The sequence below is a fragment of the Protopterus annectens genome, chromosome 12.part0 (genome assembly GCF_019279795.1).
Source record: "Protopterus annectens isolate FY-2018-M chromosome 12.part0, PAN1.0, whole genome shotgun sequence".
Lineage (NCBI taxonomy): Eukaryota > Metazoa > Chordata > Ceratodontiformes > Protopteridae > Protopterus > Protopterus annectens.
The window spans coordinates 501,743,243-501,765,887 of record NC_056746.1 but is presented as its reverse complement, the minus strand read 5'-3'; the positions used below and the strand labels follow the sequence as shown (position 1 = coordinate 501,765,887).

The window sequence follows — 22,645 nt, the reverse complement described above, 5'->3', positions numbered from 1 at the left end:
GAGAATAAATTTGGCATTCCAATTCAAAGATACTGCTGGACCCCCTTTAGGTTATGAAAATAAACTGGTGAAGAAAAGTACATATATTCCCCCAAACAATACACAGGTGGCTCTCTATGAACAAGCGGTGTGTAGAGATATATATGCGGCATACAACAAAATTAGGAAAGGAGCCGAACCATACTGTCTATTTAAGGACAATCTTAATAAAAAAGAAAGAAAAATGTTAGACGATATAATGTCAAATAAAGATGTCAGAATCATGAAACCTGACAAGGGAGGGGGGATTATAGTAACATACACAAGTGAGTATCAACAACAAATTCATGATATATTGTTTGATTCAGGTAATTATGAAGTCATCTCACGGAACCAGATTAACATTGGTCATAGACGGATAGATTTAGTAATAGAAGAGTACCTATTGGACAATAGAATTACTGAAGAATTATACAATTTTTTAAGAAATGAATATCCCATTTTGGCACATATTATAGGTATCCCCAAGATCCACAAAAACCTACAGAATCCTCCATTAAGACCTATTATATCTGGGTCAAAGTCGAAAACATTCAATTTAGGTGTTACAGTGGATCAATGGACCAAGCATATTTATGGCAAAGTTCCACATTTAATTAAGGACTCTTGGAATCTACTAAACAAACTGAACCAAGAGGTATGGGATGCGGATTTAACATTCATTACGGTGGATGTAAAGGATTTATTTTCCTGCATACCCAAAGATATAGGACTAGAATATTTTTGCAACAGCTTGATGAAATACTCTGGATGTACTTGGGATAAAATACAGCTCATTATGAGTATGATGGAACGTATTCTTGACCATAATTACATCGAATTTTTAGGTGAAACGTTTAGACAAACGAGGGGAGTTGCTATGGGTGCATCATGTGCACCCATATTTGCAAATTTAGTGATGCTAGAATGGGAGAACCAGTTCATATTCACTAGTGAATACTATAAACAAATGTTGTATACACGGTTTTTAGATGACATACTAATTGTGTGGAAGGGTGAAACGGAAAGTATTCAGACCTTCATCAACTATATTAATAATACAACAGAATTCTTAAAATTTACTCATACTATAGAGAAAAAGGGAATAGCTTATTTGGACATCTATATTAGTTCTGATGATTATGGGTATATATCTAAATTGTATAGAAAACCCACATTCTCTAACGATTATATTCAGTATGGGAGTTGTCACCCACCCCACATGTTTAAGAATATAGTAAAAGGACGATGTGTGAGAGCCGCACGGATGTCATCTACCAGAGAAATTATGTCTAAAGAACTTGATACTATACAATTGTTATTTTTGGATAGAGGATACCCTAGTGGTATGTTGACTGATGTGACCAACTATGTTAAATCCCAATGGGGAAAGAAATATAAACCATTATTAGGCCAAGTAGAAATGGACAAACATCCAAAGAATACATTCAATAGACGTGTATGTGTTATTATGTATAACCCCTTTACCAATATCGTTAAGGAAATATTATATAGACATTGGTATATGTTCAACCTTGACGAAGAAGGTAGGAACACAATTGGAGACACTCCTAGTATTACGTTTAAAACTGGCTGTAATCTAAAAAGATTGATTGAAAGAAATGATAAAAAGATTAAGGGGAAACAAAGCAAAACTATGGGTACGAAAAAATGTGGTACATGCAAGCAGTGGCAATACATAAATGAGGAGTATACTATAAAATTGGTGAACACTACCCATAGTATATGTAAATTTAAAACTGGAAATTGCAACAGTCATGGGATAGTATATTTAGCGACCTGCACAACATGCAATGCATACTACGTAGGTAAAACCGAAAGAAAATTTAAAACTAGGATTTACGAACATACGTATAAGATGAAAAAAGGTGATGAGAAAAATGCATTAAGCAAACACATTATAGCAAATGGTAAGGATCATTGCTTCAAATTTGCTATATTAGACCAGGTAGTTAGTACTGTGGGGAGTGGTAATTGGAAAGCCAAATTGGGAGCTATGGAAAGTAGATGGCAAATACTCCTGGATGCTACGACACATCCAGGAATTAACGAATATATCAGTATTAAACCCTTTTTAATTCTGGGATGCCCATGATTCTGTGGAAGGTTAGAGTAATCATTTTTGCCTACTGTAGACATTATTTTTCCATAGTTTGGTACCAGTAATTATTTATCAATTTTTCCATAGTTTGTTACTAGTGACTACAATTGTTCCCCATATATTATGTATACTGACTAATCAAATTTATATTTTTATCTTACATATACATTTTTAATCCATCTTTATATTCATTCGTATAACTAATTTTAACATACATTTTTACATACATTTTTATTATTTTTATTATAAAATTTTAATATGTAACAATATATAATTACCAGAATCAGAACTTATGCATGTATTTTAACTTATATAGTTATCCATTGGCATAGGTAGGCTGGCTTAGATAGTATTTATTTATGTATTTATTGTAGTCTCATACATTGTGTTTTTAGTAAGGACATAGTATTAATCTACAAGGAAGGTTTGCACATAAGGAACGTATAATATACATTAAAATGTGTTTTTATATATGTTTTTATATATTTTTTATATATTTTTATAACATTTTATGTAATTGTTATTTAAGATTTGCAATATTTAATTATGGAAAATATATTATGATCTAATGCAGCCTCCTAGTTTAATAATGAATAATTAATTACTAATTAATGTTTGGCGCCAAAATGTTGGGTATTTAAACTGGCGATGTAGACAACAACTTGGTTCTGATGAAATCTGTTATTGTCAGATGAAAGCGCTCAACCGTTTTATTGTTTGAATTAGACTTAAAGTGTTTTATAAAGTTGCACTATTCAGTATTATTTCTATCTTGCTATTTGGTCTTGGAATCTACGATTTATGTGTTTTATGGAATAAAACCGTTGGCATCAACTTGGTGGAGAATTTATTCAACTTGTACGCCTTTCTCCGTTCTGCCCGAGTTCCTGGTACTGGATCGGATCCTTTTAACGATCATTCTGGGTGATGGCAGGATGCTACTCAGGGCTAGGGTCATACCTGCCTGGGCTACAAGATCGGAGAGCTCCTCCACGTCTCTCTTCATGTAGTCCAGGGAGGTACATCTCCAGTCATTCACACCAACATGGACAATGACAGAGTCATATTTTACTTGTTGTGGAGTGAACTGAGTGCATGCATTATGTAGTGGATCCTGTCACCCGACAGGCAGCTGACAGTAACTTTCTCCTTGTTTAGCCTGATGAGTGGAACATCAGTGTGCCTGACTATAAAGTCACCTATGACTAGAGTGTTGGGTATGTTGTTATGCCTTATAGGCTGTGGTTGAGTGGTAGACTGAGTTTGTGGGCTATGTGTCATTTGAGTTGTGTTGGGGGGGTGGAGGTTGCTTGCGTTTCTGCTTTGGAGGTCTCTGTTGCTTGAGCAGAGTTTTATTGAGAGCTTCCGCAAATGTATATGTGTGTTTTGTGTTTCTATGTGTGTGCTTTGGTGGTGTAGGTTTTGAGGGATTATGTGATGAGTGTGGTGTGGTGCAACTGTTTACTTTCTTCTCTTGGCTGTCTAGTCCAGTCTTGAGTAAAGAGAGCTTTGCTTTCCAATTTGGCCATATAAGTGCATCTCTCCCAGGTTGTAGTGCTGGGTGGTAGGAGGAGAGGGTTGTCTGTGTACATGAGGCAATTGCAGCAGTGTCCCAAGATGCCCAGATCCATCAGGTAGAAAGGCGAAAACACTGGGAGCTGACCCTTAGACATGCCTGGATAGGTGCTTGTTTATTAAGTACTAAAAACCTAGACAAGTGAGTAAAGTTGAATACTGTAGTAATTTGTAGCTTATTTAGTGCTTACAATGAGTTCTGAACAAACACTGAGCTCAAAGAAACAGATGTGAGTGCTAAAACTAAAAAAGATGGCTAGTTCTAAGGGAAATTTTGAAGAGTAGACTTTATGATGCCGGGAATAGTTTAATCCTAGCTAAGCGTTGATGTATAAAGTGTATCCTCAGTAGCAAATGAGCAAACTGATTTAAACAAATTAACCAATTAACCAATAAAAGGCTAAAAACTGAGCCCCGTTCCAGCAGTCTTCGATCAGCCAAGTTCTACCTGCACTCTTCTGCCACCAGGGTGCAGGGGAACCTTCTCCAAAGAAAGATGGCCTGGATTAGTGCTCAGGTTATACAAACAAAACTAGATTCAGCAGGTCTGAATCTAGTCTATGCTACAGCAAACAAGGCGTGCCAATTTCATAAAAGAAACAGTTCATGTAAGCAGGTATAATAAGCCTTTAACCAGAAACTCCCAGCTCAGAAGGGCAGAATCTACCCTCTCCTCCCACAAGGTTGTAGACCACACCTTCTTAATGTATAATAACTGTCCCGAAGCCCAAGTGCTTAAACCAGAACTAATGCACTTTTATAATAACAGACAGTAAGACTTCAATCAGCAACTCCCAACTTAGAACGATGCAAGCTACCTGTCCTGCCACAACAGTGCAGACCACAAACCTTAATTTAAAACAACTGGTCTGAAGCCCAAGTGCTTAAACCAAAAGGCTTAGAATAACAGTTACAATTTAATCAGGCTACTACCAAGCAGTAATAAATGCAGCAGAATAAATGCAACTGAGTACTTTTAAAAAGAGGCAAAAGCAAAGTAAAGTAATAAAGTAGGAAGAAGCACAAATATAGTAAAAGCAGATGAATAAGGTGCAATTTTTTATATAACAATAGAAAACGAGCAAACTGATTTAAACAAATTACCCAATTAACCAGTAAAAAAGCTAAAAACCGTGCCCTGTTCCAGCAGGCTTCAATCAGACAAGTTCTAACTGCACACTTGTGCCACTAGGGTGCAGGGGAACCTTTTCCAAAAAGATGGTCTGGATTAGTGCTCAAGTTATACAAACAAAGCTAGATTCAGTGGGCCTGAATCTCATCTATACTACAGAAAACAAGGCATACCAATTTCTGAAAGAAACAGTTCAAATAAGCAGGCACAATAAGCTTTTAATGAGAAATTCCCAGCTCAGAAGGGCAAAATCTAGCCTCTCCTCCCACAAGAGTGCAGACCACAAACCTTCTTAATGTAAAATAACTGGCCTGAAGCCCAAGTGCTTAAACCAGAACTAATGTACTTTTAGAATAACAGACACTGAGTCTTCAATCATCAATTCCCAACTTAGAAGGATGTAAGCTACCTGTCCTGCCACAACAGTGCAGACCATAAAACTTCTTAATGTAAAACAACTGGTCTGAAGTCCAAGTGCTTAAACCAAAAGGCTTAGAATAATGGTTACAATTTAATCAGGCTACTACCAAGCAGTAATAAATGCAGCAGAATAAATACAATTGAGTACTTTTAAGAAGAGGCAAAAACAAAATAAAGTAGGAAGAAACAGAAATACAGTAAAAACAGATGAATAAAGTGGAATTTTTTTTGTTAGTAAAGTGCAAGGAGAGGAAGGAGGAGCAGAAGATAATTCAAGGATAAGAACCTAAATGGGTTGGCCTTCTCAAATGTTCTCTCTGTATTAAGTGGTGTGAACACTAGACTGGGAGGGGTGTCCCAGATCAAATTTACAGTATGGGCGGGCAACTGCAAAGCCACCAACAAAACAGTTTCAGGACAGATGAGAAAAAGAAAACAATGCCAGAAAATATATAAAATAATTCAGTCAGGCAAAAAAATAATTCAGTCAGGCAAAATTAAGACAATGCAGAACTCTGAAAGGTTAAAATGCCAAGAAATATACTTATCAATCAGCGATATATTTCCAGATTGCTTGAGAATCGCACTTCAGCCTAGAAAGGACATGACATAGTTGTTTGTGAAGGTTTTTGTATATGCATTTGTGACCGCTGTATCCAATCTGAGATTTTATTATATAGGAATTTTTTTGTGTTTTTGTTTTTATTATGTTATTTTAATATTTATTTGAGTCATTTTTGTAGGTTGCTGTTACTGTTTCGTTAAATGCTTGAGCTACATTATCAAATGGAAGTATCGTATTGGCTGGTCAATTTTTGAATTTTTATTTAAGTACAGTTTTGGATTTGTAATAACTTTGAGTCTGAAAAATCAAACAGGGGTGCATGAAAGCACTTACTCAAATAAAGTATATTAAGTTTTATTGGCCATGCTTTGATGCGCTTTTCTTTTTTGTTATTGACCCCTTTATGTAATATGTTTAATATCTCAGAAATCATGAAATAATCAATCTTTTCTTAAGCTACCTCTATTGTATGTCCATTGTTTATTCTCCATTAAATACAGCATTCTACTTTTTAAGATCTCAGAAGTTACTCTGACATCTTCCTCTTCTTTTCTCCTTTGTTTTAAATCACAATTAAAATCTTCCACTGATGTTATTTGCATATTAACACTCACATAATTAAGAATCTTCCTAAACATTATCTCCTTTTGCTTCTTATGACATACGCATATATTGCAGAAATTCTATATGCTTGATTCTTCTAGCTTACATCTAGTATTGTAATTCTACCTAATACCACCACCTTAAAATTGCTATGCCTGACCACTTTTCTTCTCCTATATTCCATATGATTCAATACCTTATCTTCTCTGTCTCCTTCTGTTAAAATTCTATTATCTAATAATATTATAATATCCACATCCAGCAGTCCATACCATTCTAACACACCTAACCTTCTCCTTACATTCTTTATGCTGTTCACATTTATGGCTAGGATTTTCAGTTTGTGAAGAAAAATATTAATTGTCCTCATCCTTTTCCTTTTTTATTCTGTCCTAAACCTATATTTTTAAATTTACATTATCTGTCTTTAACTCTTTTCCCAATAGAATTCCTTTTACTTTTAATCATTTCCCACTTATCATCCCCTCTTCACTAGAATTACTTATTTCATCCTCCATTTGTCTACCCTTTTGCTTCCCTTATTCCTTCCTAACTCTTTGACCTCTTCCATTATATCTTCCTTTTTTTCTTGTTCCATTTCTACGCTTTACTGTAAATCACATTCTTTCACTTGGTCTTCTTTCCCTTCCCCCTGTTTCCTTCCCATTTAAATCACAATCCATCTGTGAATGCCCTGTTTGTTCAAATTTTATACATTTTTGATCACATATTTTTGCTTCATGACCAACATTTCCACAAATAAAACACTTTCTTTTGTCACAGTTGCTAATTAAATGGTCATTCTTACCACAAAAAGCATGTCTTTGGTTGCCCCCAATATTTTATAAACCCTCTATTTCCATCCACATTAATCATACTAGGTACATGTATTATGTTTTTTATTTTGCATTTATAATACAACTCCACATTCTTATCCCCAGTCCATAAATTTCTCATTACCATAAATCTTTGTAATGTTCATGACATCCTTGCACACAGTCTTTAAATAGACTCTTAAAGTCTCTCTTTCTACCTCGGTACAAACTTTTATTTACATTTTCTTTTTGCCTGTCTGTTAAATGCTTGCACAACATATAAGTTCCAAGGATTGTCATTTTTTTATGTCATATTGTTATAAAAAATTTCCATATATACTGACCAGATAAAAAATATCACAGAATGAGTCTTCATTAATGTGAATAAATGCTCTTACCTGTCTGGGCGCGATACAGAGTGGTACAATAACATTTTCCCATATTTCATGCCTGTCTAGCCCCCCTTTCCTTTTTATTGCTTATTCTTATATGATACTTCCTTTTCACCTCAGTTTTTTTCTGTCTTTTTTCCTCCTCTTTTATAGTTTGTGCATATGATTTCTTCCTTTCTTTTTTATTTATTCAACAACTTCTTGTATCCTTTTCATAATTTCACCCCAAGACATCGCCTTTTCACTCTCCAGTTCACTCTGATTGATTAAATCTTTTAAATTAATATCTCACAACCCTCCGGACTGGAGGGTTGTAACAATACACTCTGACTGTAATTCGACCTCTCAACTAAAGCTGTTCAAGGGAAACAGCCTTTCTGTAGCCTGTGAAGGCAGACTCAAACACCTTCACTTGTGATTACTTCTGCATCATCACCATTTTGTTTCTTTCCTCCTCCTTCCACTCATCCATATTGCTTATCAAAACCTCCTTTAGCAAACTTTCTTGTGAAGGCTCGACTGCCTTCACTTTTAATCTGCCATCCTCTTCTTCCTTCTTCAGTGGGAGGGTTGGCATAATAGGTAGAATGTTTACCTCATAAACACAAAGTACAGGGTTTGATTCTCGCCTTTGGGGGAAATTAGCTAGGCTTAAAATGGCCCAGAAGGGCAGCTAGCCTAGTATTTGCCTAGGAACCTGTGAACCTATGAACAACATAATCAGTTGCTTCGCTACTTTCCACACTATTCCCCGTTTCCCCATGCCCCCTTCACACTTGGACTGGAAGCAGAAAGTGTCACCTTCAATAGCAGACCCCATACGCTAACGAGTAAGGGAAGTTCCTCAATGCCCTGGCCAAATTTCTCCTAGTTGTATAAATAGCACCTCGAGTCACTCCTGAAAAGAGGCTGCTGGCATAGTAGGACTGACTCGGTCAGCAAAGGTAAATACAAATTAATTTCCTGTATTGTCACATACCATTTTAAGGCATGCCTCATTGGCATGGTATAATGGCAGTGCAGTAGATTCTCATTTGTGGCACAGTGGAATTAGTGTGCATCTTGTGAACCAGCACCAGAACTAAAAGTGTGTGTATATGAAGATAACTGTATTATACCTAAATTCCACAGAAATAAGCATTTATTTATCCAAAGCAGTCAGCAATGCTAACAGTGGTGAATGGCGTCCATTTAAATTTAGCCAGCAGTGCAGAGGGTGGTGAATGATATCCATTACAATTTTCTTACCTTCAAAAGTGGCACATGGTGGATCTTTACTTACAGTACGCAGATGTTATCAGAAGACAGAATAGAGAAGACTGTTTCTTGTGCTTAGGAGGGGTTTACAGTTAACATCTTTGGAATGGAAATGAGATTTGTACGTGTATGTATAATTGAACCAATTTGTACAATATGCTGTGTTTTTTATAGCCAAATACTCTTTTCTAATTCATGGTTTTGATTTTCAGATTCTTGTCCTCTGCAGTCACTCATTGTTGGGGAAGCTTGGCTACTATAGAGTTATTTTGTACACATTCTATATAGAAATGGCAGCTGGAAGCGTGATGTTTCTTCTCGGACCAAGCCACTATTACCTACTAGCTCTGTTTCTTCCTGCAAATTTGTAAGTGTATGTATAGGACATGCAGTTTGATCAGAATGAAAAATATGAATCAGAATTGTAGTGACATCCATTTTTATTAATAACAAAACTTTGCTGCAAAATTGTTTTAGCTTAATATGTTCTAGGGGATAGGCTTTACTTCACCTGAAAAATAGTAATAATAATTTTTATTATTATTATTATTATTATTATTATTATTATTATTATTATTATTACTTGAGACAAAATTTGAAGTCAGTTGATTCTTCAAGTCTACTGATGGAGGAATTACAACCTGCACCTCATCTAGCTCCTGAGAGCCTTTGTTTGTTTTTCATTTTTCATCTTCCCCAACACCCCCCTCATTGCAGGCCTTGTGACTTGGTTTACCTTGTATGCCTGATGGCAATCCATATGCAACTAAATTTTGGATCTTTATCTTCTTACTGCGGTGGTGGTGCTGCGGTAGCGTTGTCGCCTCACAGTTAGATGTTGCCCGTTCGATTTTCAGATAAAGCGTCTTCTGTGTAGCGACATGCGTGAATGGGCATTCCTTCTTTGAAGATTGTGCGTTAGGCCTGGCAAGCCAGTACGTAAAAATCTACTGCCAATCATTAGCGGACCGGAGTTCCGCTGTGGCGACCCCTAACCAGGAAAAGCCAAAAGACACAAACAAACAATCTTCTTCCTGCTTATGTATACTTCCTTCATACAAGGGCCACTCTCTCAACAGCCAGTATGGATTAGTCATCAAGTTAATACGCTTTTTATCCAGTGTGGTGGGACTGGGTTGATCCCCACAAACTCTGTTTACATACTTTTATTTAATCAGAACAAAACACCTGCATTATTTCTAAGGATTTTGTGTTTAAGAGTGTTATCTAATTAATAAATTAAAACATATATATATATATATATATATATATATATATATATATATATACAAGACTCCTGTGTGTCTTACACTATCCTGTTTAGAGGAATGAGCAGGTTTCCCTAGAAAATAGTCCACTGTCACCCCCCAACTCTTTTTCTCTCTCTCTCCGTGAAGCTACCATAGGTGCGCTGTATGATACTGTATGATCTTTTTGTTCAGTAAGCATAATGTTTTTTGGTCAGCATGATGTGTTATTGCATACATCGTAGGACAAATATGTTTCTAATCATTAATTAGTAACATTTTACAGTCCAGCCATTGCCTTGTTAATTTGTTACAAATAAATAAAGTATCTGATTATGAGTAAACTACACCAACTTAATGGTGAGCTTGTTTTGTAATTTTATGTGCCCTTGAAGTGTAACTGTTGATTTTCTATCTCAGGGTTCTTGTTCAGGCCGCTTTCAGTCTCTTTAACTTGCCTCTGGCTGACATCATTGATTCTGACTTACAGATGTACAAGCGCAGGTAAGGGGTTTCTGCATTGTATGTATACACAAGAAAGTGCTCAACTTTATTTTAGTTTTACATTTAAAAAACCTGTAACTTTCACCCTGTTGTGAAACTTTGGAAGTTTTACTTTAAGTCTGCTGCTGTCTTTGTCTTCCTTTTGGCTTATTTTCTGAAACCTTTTTATTTAGGGTAGTCATTATTACTCATTATATAAAGCCTGAGATGTACTGACTGCTTTTTTATGGTATGTGTGTACTCTGAAAAAAAAATTGTGAAGACATTAGGACATTTTTTAATCGGTGGGCTATAAGAGATTTAGTTTCAGTATTCATGAAAGTGCTTCTGTGAACTGCATGTGATAAGAGATAATTGGACACTTCATTATAAATTGAAACCTAAGTGCTGGTGTAAAGCCTGGAGTGTAACAGAGCATTTCAGCTCAAGGATGTTTGCCTTACATTATGCATTAATTTGACAGAGGTTTGGTCAGAGGCATTTCTTTTCAGGTGCATATTCTGCATTTGTGTGTTTTATGTGCATGTATGCATTTACAACTGCTTCGTTTTTTTTCTCTATTCTTTGGCTTCTCGCAGCTGACCATAAGCTGCTCCAGGGCCTTTCCAGCTCTACCAGATTTCATCCAATCCCCAGACCCAATCTTACACTTACTTAGAGCAGGTGAGGAAATTGGGACACTATTGTATTGTTGCTGAGGAGCATTTTTTTGTGCACTAACATTACCTCCCCTCGTGTGCACTTGTAAAGTCCAGGGACAGATATGCAATTAGACTTGCCAGAGTATTCTCTCATCCCTGCAGCTATTCAGCTAATTCTCCACTAACCTTACGGAAAACACCCGCAGTGTAATGCCAGTCCCTATTAGGAATGAACTACAAGATATTTCTGAATGCATGCTGTCACCATTATGCTGGGCACATCCATCCTTTCTTTACAGCCTCAGATTCTCAAGTCACTAACTTAAACTAGGTCATCAGGGCCATAGTCATGATTTTATCTTTATCATCTTTATCTGTCAACATTAGCGTGCTGGCATACAGCTACTTCCTGTTGAGTAGTTATAGCTACTGCCAAGAACAGTGTTGACTTGACAATACAAATCAGATTAATTCAAGAAAAAAGTGGTTCCAGAAGTAGTGTGAAATGCCTGTGACTCACACTGCTGCCATTCCATTCAGTTGGTAGTTAAACAAATTTCTGTATCTCTATCATGACTCGTATAAGAGAGATTGAAATGGATTTTTGAAACAAGGCAGGAATTGAATGAGCTATGTAATGTTCGATTGACAGTGCTGTATAGAATACAGAATGATAGATGCTAGAAAACCAGATATGGTGGTCCATGAAAAGAAGACAAAAGTAGCATTGATCATTGAAATCGCTACACCCAGCGACTACAGTGTCTTATGTACAGAGAAGCACAAAGTCATAAAATATCAGGATTTGCAGGCAGAAATGAGAGCAGTGTGGAAGAAAGATATCCAGACAGTTCCAACAGTAGTAGGAGCAATGGGTCTTATAAAAAAAAGAATCTACAGTCATATTTAGATATGTTATCAGTACATGTAACTTTGTATGAATTGCAGAAGGAATCATTACTAGGCACATTGCAGGTGCTGCTGCGAAGAGCACTTCTGGCTGACATCAAAGACTGAAACAGTACTAATTTCATGAACTTTAATCATACTTTGTGTAGATCAATATGTATGTATACCTTTAAGAAGCTTTTTAGGGACTTGCACAAGTGCATAAATGCTGAGCATATGCGAGCGTGACTGCCATTTTGTAGTAAGCTGTTGAGGTGTAAGCATGCATGTCTGTGTAGTCTGTCAGTTAATCAGTTCATTTATATTTTGTACTACTGCTATCCATTGTGATGTGCGTATGTAAACGAACTACCCCACCTGTTCATCTTTAATGGGAAACAAGACAAGCAATATGGTGTCAGAATGGTATCCAGAAATTCAGATTCTGGACTGAGAAGGCACTCCGTTAAAGGTGGAGGAATATAGAGGAATAGATCATTGCCACTCACGTTTAATTTGCAAAAACAGGTCAGAAATGAATTTCAGTTATCAAAGCTTACTTAAATGATTTCTTATTCGCAAAGTATAAAACAAAGCACTCAGAATGCTCTAAACAAATTTCTAAGTAAACAAAATGTCCGAAACTGCGACATATTGATAAAAAATATTCAAATAACTATGGAAAATCTTTGAAATGAAGCGCAACCACGACAACAACCACCACAACATTAATTATACAACTACTGGATCCAAAATAGTGAATAAAGTTACCGTTTAGATAAAAACTTCTTTAATCACAAAACCGTTCAAACAGTTCTAGCACCTCGGTACAGACACCTTTGCAGAACATAACATCTTAGAAAAGAAGCTTTCCTTAAATACAAAATCCATTCTCAATTAACCACTTAATTAAACAATTAAAACATTAAAAAAATCCCTTTCTTAAAGTAAACCTCTCCAATTCACCTCATCTCAACAATGAGGTGAATTGGAGATGTTTACTTTAAGAAAAGGATTTTTTAATGTTTTAATTGTTTAATTAAGTGGTTAATTGAGAATGGATTTTGTATTTAAGGAAAGCTTTTTTCTAAGCTGTTATGTTTTGTGAATGTGTCTGCACCAAGGCGTTAGAACAGTTTGAACGGTTTTGTGATTAAAGAAGTTTTTATCTAAACAGTGACTTTATTCACTATTTTGGATCCAGTAGTTGTATAATTAATCTTTGAAATGAAGTCTGAATTGCATAAAATGAATTAAATAAGGAAAATTACTGCATTTTTTCGAAGTAGCTTATAGCACATACATTTTTGCATTAATTAAAGGTATTCAATATATCTGAAGTATACAAAGAGTTCACATGATTATGCAGGATTACAGTACAGTTATTTCACAAAATACAGCCATTTCAAAGCATATTTCACAAAATACAGTATTTTAAAGAGTTTATTGTGTATTTGAATGTTATTGCAAGTACTGGCTGTGTGTGCATGTTCGTACATAATTATGAGGGCTATTTTCAGTGTGTTTGGGCATAATTTATTGTTATTGCAAGTACTGGCTGTGTGTGCATGTTCGTACATAATTATGAGGGCTATTTTCAGTGTGTTTGGGCATAATTTATTGTCATGGCTGACAGATTTCAAAAACCAGTTCCACTTGTCTTTCATAATAATATTGCTGAGAATTGGAGAGTGTTTGAGAAGGAGTATGATATTTTCATACAAGCTGCATTTTCTAATAAAGATGACCATACAATGGCATTTATTCAGCTTAATTTGGCTGGTTCAGAAGCCATAGATAGAGTGCGTTCATTTGTGTATGCACCTGCTGTATTTGCAGGGGAGGGGGAAACTGCCATATAATGGTACCGGCTGAGTCAAGGAAAGACTCCAAGTGTTTAAAATGTAAATTTAGAGAAATCTGTAAACCCCAAATGAATATTACAATAGAAAGGGAATTATTTTACACATGAGATCAAAATCCTGGAGAAACTTTTGCAGCATATATATAACTGACTTGATAAACAAGGCTAAAGTGTGTAGATATGGTGATTTAAGGGATGAGTTGATTAAAGACAGACTTGTGTGTGGTGTTAAAGATGATGCTGTGAGAAAGATTTTACTTCTTGACAGTGATTTAACTTTGAATAAGGCCATTGAGATTTGTCAGCTATATCAGCTCACAGAAAAGCACACAAATATGCTTACAAGTGAGAAATGCATGCTTCCAGTATCTTCTAGTGCTCATGTTGATAGTATGCAGCACATGGTTAAAAGAAAGAGGCCCAAACACGTGGCAGCAGCTGTAAACCCTGCAGCAGTCACTGGGAAACCCTGTACTTTTCAGGCCAATTCCAGAGTATGTACAATCTCAGTGAAGCAGAAGAATGAGTCAGCAAACTCAAAGCATGTGCCTCTACCCAGTTTCATAGTCAGCTATCGTAATTGTGGTGCAAACCATGAACCCCAAAAGAGAAAAATGCTTAGCTTTTGGTCAACAATGCCACAAATGCAATAAGTGGAATAATTTCAAAAGGTTTTGTAACTCAAACAAGGGGCATTCTTTTATTAAAAGAGAACATTCAAAGAGACAAGTTGATCAGTTAGAAAGCTATGACCTTACTTTTTATGTTGACGTGTGTGTGTGCTTAATGAAACAGTCAATGTAGTAGATTTATGGGTAAAGAATGAAGTATTTTGTACTGCCTGGATAAATGGACCCATAGAGCTCAAAGTTGACACAGGTCAAAATGCAATGTTATGTCTGCAGAAACATTTGCTAGAGTATGTGCTGGTGAGAAGCTTGCTTTGGCAAAGTGTGCAAAGCTTGTTGCTTTTGGTGGTGAATAAATTTAGACCGAAGGTTCAATAGTGTTTTCATGTTACTTTGATGGGAACAGCTATGACTTGCAATTTTACTTGGTCAAAATGCACATCCAGTAATTAATAGGCCGCAGAGACAGTTTGAAAATGGGACTGCTTTTATTTAATAAGGAAGTCCACCATGTTAGCTTGAATGACCACTGTTCTAATTTCACTCAGTCTATTTTTTCTACATATGCTGATCTTTTTGAAGACAAACTAGACAAACTCCCAGCTGTGTACTCCATAAAGTTAGACCCTGACATCAGTCCAGTTGTCAGACCAGCCCAAAAAGTTCCATAAGGTATGCAGAACAGAGTCAAGGCTGAGCTAGATAAAGTGGTGCAGCAAGATGTAATACGTCCAGTTGCAGAAACAACTGAATGGGTATCTTCCATGGTTGTTGCTCATAAAAAAAGCTCAGATGATATGAGAATCTGTATTGATCTACGAGATTTGAACAAAGCACTGAAAAGACCTCATCATCCAATACGTACAGTCAAAGAAGTCACTGCTGTCTTGCCAAATGCCACTGTTTTTTCTGTCTTGGATGCAAAGAGTTCATTTTGGCAAATTTTGCTTGACCAAAAATCCTCATTGCTAACTACTTTCAGTACTCCGTTTGGCAGGTACAGATTTTTGAGAATGCCATTTGGGATAAATTCTGCCAGTAAAGTCCTCCAGCATGCAATGGAGCAATTTTTTTTCTGGGTATCTGCGTGCTATTGTAGTAGATGATATTCTAGTAGGAGGTAATGGTGAAGCTGAGCATGATAGAAACCTCAAGAAAGTTCTTCAAAGAGCACGTGAAGTAAATCTTACGCTGAATCCTCAGAAGTGCAAGTTCAGGCTATGAGAAGTTACTTATGTTAGTCATTTTTTACCAGTTCAGGCTTACAAACAGATCTTTCAAAGCAGACAGCAATTCTTGAGATGCCAGCTCCAGACAATGTTCAAGACCTACAACGTTTTCTTGGCATGGTTAACTACCTAGGCAAGTTCATTCCAGACTTGAGCCAACTTTCAGCACTGCTTAGAGAACTGACATGTAAAAATGTATCTTGGTCATGGTTAGAACAACACCAAAGAGCATTTGATGTCCTGAAACAGAGAATTGTCAGTCCACCAACTCTCAGATACTATGATGTTCGCAAACCAGTTACTCTTTCTTGTGATGCTTTGAAATTTGGTCTTGGTGCAGTTATTCTTCAGGAAGGTAGACCAGCAGCCTTTACATCCAGAACTGTAACCCGAACCAAAATGCAGTATGCACAGATAGAGAAAGAACTCTTGGCAATTGTGTTTGCCTTTTTGAAGTTCCATGATTGTATTTGTGGTAGACCTATCCAGATTGAAACAGATCACCAACCTCTAGTCACTGTTGTGAGAAAGCCAATGCATACAGCTCCAGCCAGATTTCAACACATGAAGTTGAAATTGCAAAAGTATAATTTAAATCTTGTCAACGCAAAAAGCAAACTTCTTTATCTTGCTGATACATTGTCCAGATCACACAGAAATAACACTGAACAGCATGAGAAAGAAAAATTTGATTTTGAAGTTATGGAAGTGCAAATTTTTTCTTCCACACTTCTTGATGAGCTTAGAGGTCATATAGCCTCAGATCCAGTTCTTTAGAAACTCAACCGCTTTATCAGTCGATGATGGCCATCAAAGCAGTCTTGTTTACCAGTAGATCTTGTTTGACAATGGTATAATCATGAAAGGTCCAAAAGTGATTGTTCCATAATCCTTACAACAAGAGTATATTACCATTTTGCATCGTGGCCACCCAGGAACTTATTCTACCAAAAGAAGGGCAAGAGGTCTAGTATTTTGGCCTTCTGTGTCACACAGTATTGAAAGATTACTTTCATCTTGTTTTGTATGTAATAGTACTAAGCCACATCAACAGAAAAAAAACACTTCAGCTAATCCAGATTCCTGAACTACCTTGGTCGACAGTAGCTACAGACATTTTTGAATGGAATGGTCAGCATTATTTGGTGTTAGTAGATTCTTATTCAAATTGGTTTGAGATTGACCTACTTCCTAACCTTGCGTCCAGTACTGTCATTACTAAAATGAAGCATCATTTTGCAGTCCATGGTAGCCCGCACAAAGTTATTTCTGACAATGATGCACAGTTTACAAGCCAGCAGTTCAAAAGATTTGTTGAAGAGTGGGACTTTACTTATGTCACGAGTAGCCCTAAGTATGTGCAGTCAAATGGTTTGGCAGGACGTGCAGTTCAAAGTGCGAAACAATTGCTAGAGAAGTCGAAATGAGACAATAGTGATGTTTACTTGAACCTCTTGACTCTCAGAAATGTTTCTCATTATAAACATCTTGGTTCACCTGCACAGAGACTTTTGTCGAGACAAACCAGAACCACACTACCAATTAGTAGTTCATTATTGGTTCTATGTGTCAAGAACAACAGATTGGTGAAAGCCAGTCTGTTAAACGCTTGTCCCAGAAGTCCTATTAATGATAAGACCAGCAAACCACTCAATCTATTACGAGAAGAGGAGATAGTGAGGATGCAGATGTTCTAAGTTTTGATCAGATTGGTGTTGTGAAGAGTGCATCTCCAGGGCCGAGATCATACATTGTGAAATTGAAGGAGCAGAATTTAGGAGGAATCGGAAACATTTCATCCCGGTGTCCGACCCTGTATTGCAGTGTCATACCTACGAGAAAGACTGTATATCTTAGAGTGAGTTATGCAGCTTTCCTGTTCCGGAGGACATTCCAGTAAATATCCCTGTTCCTGAGAAGAATCCCAAAACTCCTGAATCAAGTTGTTCAGCAATGACTGTCCCCATTGCTAAACCCAATTCTGATTGCTATATCACTAGATCAGGTTGCATTTCCAGACCATGTTCCTGATACATGGCAAATTGGACATAAGATCACGAGTGTTGTGTTTATTTTTTATTGTCTGTACCATTGCATGTTTCTTTTCAAATGTCATTATATTGTGGGAAATTCATTAAAGAGGGAGAATGTAGATCAATATGTATGTATACATTTAAGAAGCTTTCTAGGGGCTTGCACATGTGCATAAATACTGAGCATGTGCAAGCCTGACTGCCATTTTGTAGAAAACTGTTGAGGTGTAAGCATGTATGTCTGTGTAGTGTGTCAGTTAATCAGTTCATTTATATTTTGTACTGCTGCTATCCATCCTGTTGTGTTTCTGTGTAATAAAGCATGTAAACAAACTACCCCGCCTGTTCGTCTTTAATGGGAAACAAGACAAGTGACACTTTGACTTAGGAATAGGGTCTATTCCCATCATGGTATTAGAAAGACAAAAGATTTGGAGAAATTAAGAGATCAATATTATATGTGATGTATATTGATTGCAACTGAAAATTTGTTAATACAGTTTGTTTTCATTTATAATAAATGTATGATTGCCTCTGTCATAAGTGATATTCAGTAAAGTTTTTTTTTTGTTTAATGTGTTCTTTAAGATTTTTTTTAATATGTCGGGTCCCATTATAATATAATAAGCATGTAGTGAAGCATTAAAACGGCTCAGAATACAAAGATTATGAAAGAGTTGAGATACAATGAATGCCGACATGAAGTTACAGTTTTCCATCACTGACTGTACCAACCAAATGCAGCACTATGAACTGCATACTAATGTTTCTGATTGATCTGCAGTAATAACAATAGTAGGAATTGAATGTTTGGAAGTAGCCCATAAAAGGGAATGTGCAGTGCAATGCAGTCACAACCTTTTCTATTTGATGATTGAGATAATTAAAACTTCAAATGTTTATTCAGTTCTACTACTGAGACTTGTTTGTATTCAGACTCTTTGTGATTTGTTATTATTACCATACCATTCATAGCACCAACAAGTGAAGTAATTAAAAAAACACAGCCGTAATTAACCTTTCATCTTCAAAATATGGAACACTACGCTCTCTCTCCTAAGCGTGGAACACGTGGGCAAAATGTGGAGCATTTGCAAACAACTAAGAAGGAAGCTGACAGCATGTTAGAATGTGTACTTTATACTTATAAAAAGTTCTTTTGATGCCCAGCCTCCCTTTGCTTGTCAGAGCATTCCAGAGATATCACTGTAGTCCAACTTGAAAATTTCCTTTTACACTATTTTTAAGGTAAAAAAAAGTTATCCAGCAGTTGTAACATGAAAGGTAGGGCAATGTGTTTAACCATATTACATTACTCTTAAAACAACCGAAAGACACACTTCCATAATGGCTGCACACTGATCAACAGCTTAACTTCAGTTCCCCCACTTTAAAAAGGAATTGAAAGATAATAGCCAGTAACTTTGCTACTTTTAATAAATTCAGTTAGCAGCTAGTAAGTACATTGCCTGGATGCCTGCAAAGAAGAAACTTAAAAAGCCTGAAAGAAAATCAAGTAGAAAAGGTGAAAATACTGACTGGGAAAAATCTTGCAGATGTTCATCAAACAACAGTTCAAGCTCCAGTTTTTGAGCAAGACATGGCTTCCAGTAACCTAGAGGAAAAATAAATCAAATGTGCTCAGAGCTGATTAAAATAAATTAAACATTGAATGAGTATATTAACTCAAATAAAAGGCTGGAAATATGGAAAAGTTTTGAACAGCAATTCAGATGAAATGATAAAATTGCAAAAATCAGAGATTGAGACTACTCTAGAAGAGGTGGTTCAAAAAATGGTAGAATTAGAGGACAGAACTCACAGGGTAAACCTGAGATTTTCTGCTGTACCAGAAAAACTGGATGGAATAGAGTGTATTAATTTTATGAAGGCACAAATAAGTAACTGGATTGGTATTCCACAGCAGGATTTGTTAATTGAAAGCAGACATCATATATATGCTCCAAACCTTGCCATGAGAAAACAGCCAAGACCTGTATTAGTAAAGATGCAATCAAGCCAGCAGAAAGAATTGATCCAGATAAATCTGTGGCAGAAGGACAAAGTATTAAAGTTGGAGACAATATGGTGTTTGTGGAAAATGGATAGGATGTAGAAGTACACAGGCTATAAAATATGTAGAGCTGATATGTTTTCTCTTACTTTTGCTTAGGTGAACATCTATGTTAAGACCATTGGCTTAATCTAATAACACGGTTTAAGTGGTAACATAAATATGAGAACACACTGTATGAAATTAAAAGTTTTCCTTTAGCAATGTCATTAGGAGCCTGCAGCTGAGAGATATATTTTTTCCTTTTTCTTTTTCTCTTATGTTTCAATGGAGATAAGCTAAGTATAGGGCAATAAAAAGCCAGAACACTGGTTAAGTTAAGGCTAAAAGTAAATTTTTTCTGAAAGCATGCAAGTTGTTTCCCACCTGTGGGAGAGGAATTAATATAAAAAAAGAAATAGACTGTAATTAGTGTAAGTAAGAGCTCAGGAGAAACGTGTCAGTGTTTGCATAAGTAGTTTTTATACTCCAAGCAGAATCCAAAGAATTGCTTTTCAGGTAGATGGCAGATGTTGGAGATGTGATGGGGAAGAACGACATAACTGGGAACACCTGTTTTGGGAGTGTAATGAGTTGGCAGACTTTAAAAAATTCCCTACAGAGTACTGTGTGAGAAATACTGGGCGAGCAAATAGATTTAACCAAGACAATTATTTTTTAGCTGAAATATAGGATTTGAGTTGCCTAGAACATAGTAAGGGCCTTGTTAAGTTTAATTCTGGTGGCTGCCAAAAAAGCAATTGCTAGAAAATGGAAATCAGAATCTAACCCAACCATATTTGAAGTAGTGAATATTGCAACAGAAATAGGGGAACTGGAAATGTGATCTTTAGAAAAGGGTTGAAATAAATTATATAGAAAAAAATGAAATTGTGGAAAAAATACATGCAAAAAAATGTACTGCAAGAGGAATAAGGTTTAAGGAAAGGCAAGAAATGACCAATTTATGTAGTGTTGGGTTGATTATATTGTACAAAAGAATATATGTGATGTATAATGTTTGTAACTGTGAACAAGTTAATGTGGTTCATTTTCTTTTATAGAAATATATGTTTGCTTATGTCATAAGGGTTAATGCAGTAAAAATGTTAAAATAAAGACAACCGGGGCACTCACAGGAGTAAAATCTCAAGTTGCTAAGGTCGAGACCACCAGGCTGGCAAGCCAAGCAACAACTTCACCTCTCAAAAAAGCTGTGTTAGTGAGCATCATACAATACAGGCAGGAGTATGCCAGCCTCCAGTTAACCGTTTGAATTTTGTTACCTAAAACAAACCATGAGTTGCTCTGTGCCATCACTGACTGTATGCATAAACTCTATTTTTAAATATCTGCTACACAGTAGAACCAGTTTAATGTACTTCACTTTCCAAATTGTTTTCATCACTCTCTTTTACCATTTCTAGTCTAGTTACACATTTGCATTGAAAAACAACTTTGCCTTTCTTCTCAATCTTATTTACTATTACATCATTCTATCCACTATGTTGCTAACACTGATCAGCTGTATACACAGGACGTGCACACAAGTGCACAGAAGTACACCTCTGCCTCATTGCACAGGCATTAGTCAAGAACCAAAAATAATGGTGGTAACCACCATAAGTCAGGGTCAGGTTTTAAATATTTTAATTCACTGAAAAAGTTAATAGTGCGACAGATCAATAACTGTTTAGCAGTGACATTTGAGTATGAAACTGTAATGCCTGGTATTATTGACTGAAATCCTCAGTGATTTACCAGACAATCATGTATTTTTCTGAGAGATGAGGAAAAAGTACGAGGCAAAATCAGAGACAGTTGAAAGCGATTACACACACACACACACACACACACACACACACACGCACACGCACACGCACACACACACACACACACCTACATATTATGATACACTTGGTTTGTCAGGGGCAGAGTCAGTATTTGCGAGAACAGTCTTTGCTCCTGACAAAACGGGTATATCACATAAACAGACATATTACATTATTCCATGTCACTTCACACAAATCACATTAGTCCGATACAGCCAGAATAATGAGCAAACAGCAATAATTTTTCTCCACAGACAGATGTAGCAGTTATAATTACTTTGTGTACCTCTCGGATGCTCAGTTTACTTTATATACATCAGATTCGTCCTGCAAAGCCAGAATAATGAGTAAACAGCAGTATTAGATGTCCAATTCTTAAAAAAAAGATCTCTTAGCGCAAGAGACATGGACAAAGACTAAAAATCAGGGATACGCAATATTGCTGTCATATATTTAGAATGTTGTTAGAATAACAGGCTTTGCATTACCATGAATTTTCTGAAGGATGCAAAACACTCAAACTAAAAAAAGTCATTATTTAATGATTGCAATATTCAATGATTTACCAGAAAGCCACAAGCAAACTTATTGACATTTTAAATTGGGGACAGTTGAACATTTTGTACATAGAGTACGTATCTGTGTGTTAACCTCAACGAAACACCACAAATTCCAGACATCTTTACCATTTATCTAAGATGCCCTGAAAGCACTCTTTAGGAAGGTCATCTCAACCACTCCAAAAAAAACAGAAAATAGTTGTATGTACCCAGAATCACTTTAACTAAAAAAAAAAAAAAAAAAAATCAGAAAAAAACTTACAACC

At 36.2% G+C, this 22,645-nt stretch overlaps 1 protein-coding gene across 2 annotated transcripts in view; it reads left to right on the top strand.

Moving 5' to 3' along the window:
- Nucleotides 1-22,645, top strand: part of LOC122816668 (transmembrane protein 180-like) — a 588,132-nt gene that overhangs the window by 274,319 nt on the left and 291,168 nt on the right. For both annotated transcript variants that reach the window (XM_044089623.1, XM_044089624.1), the window contains exons 4-5: nt 9,112-9,266; nt 10,567-10,650. In XM_044089623.1, the coding sequence (XP_043945558.1) occupies nt 9,112-9,266; nt 10,567-10,650 (239 nt within the window). The remainder of the gene's footprint in view (nt 1-9,111; nt 9,267-10,566; nt 10,651-22,645) is intronic.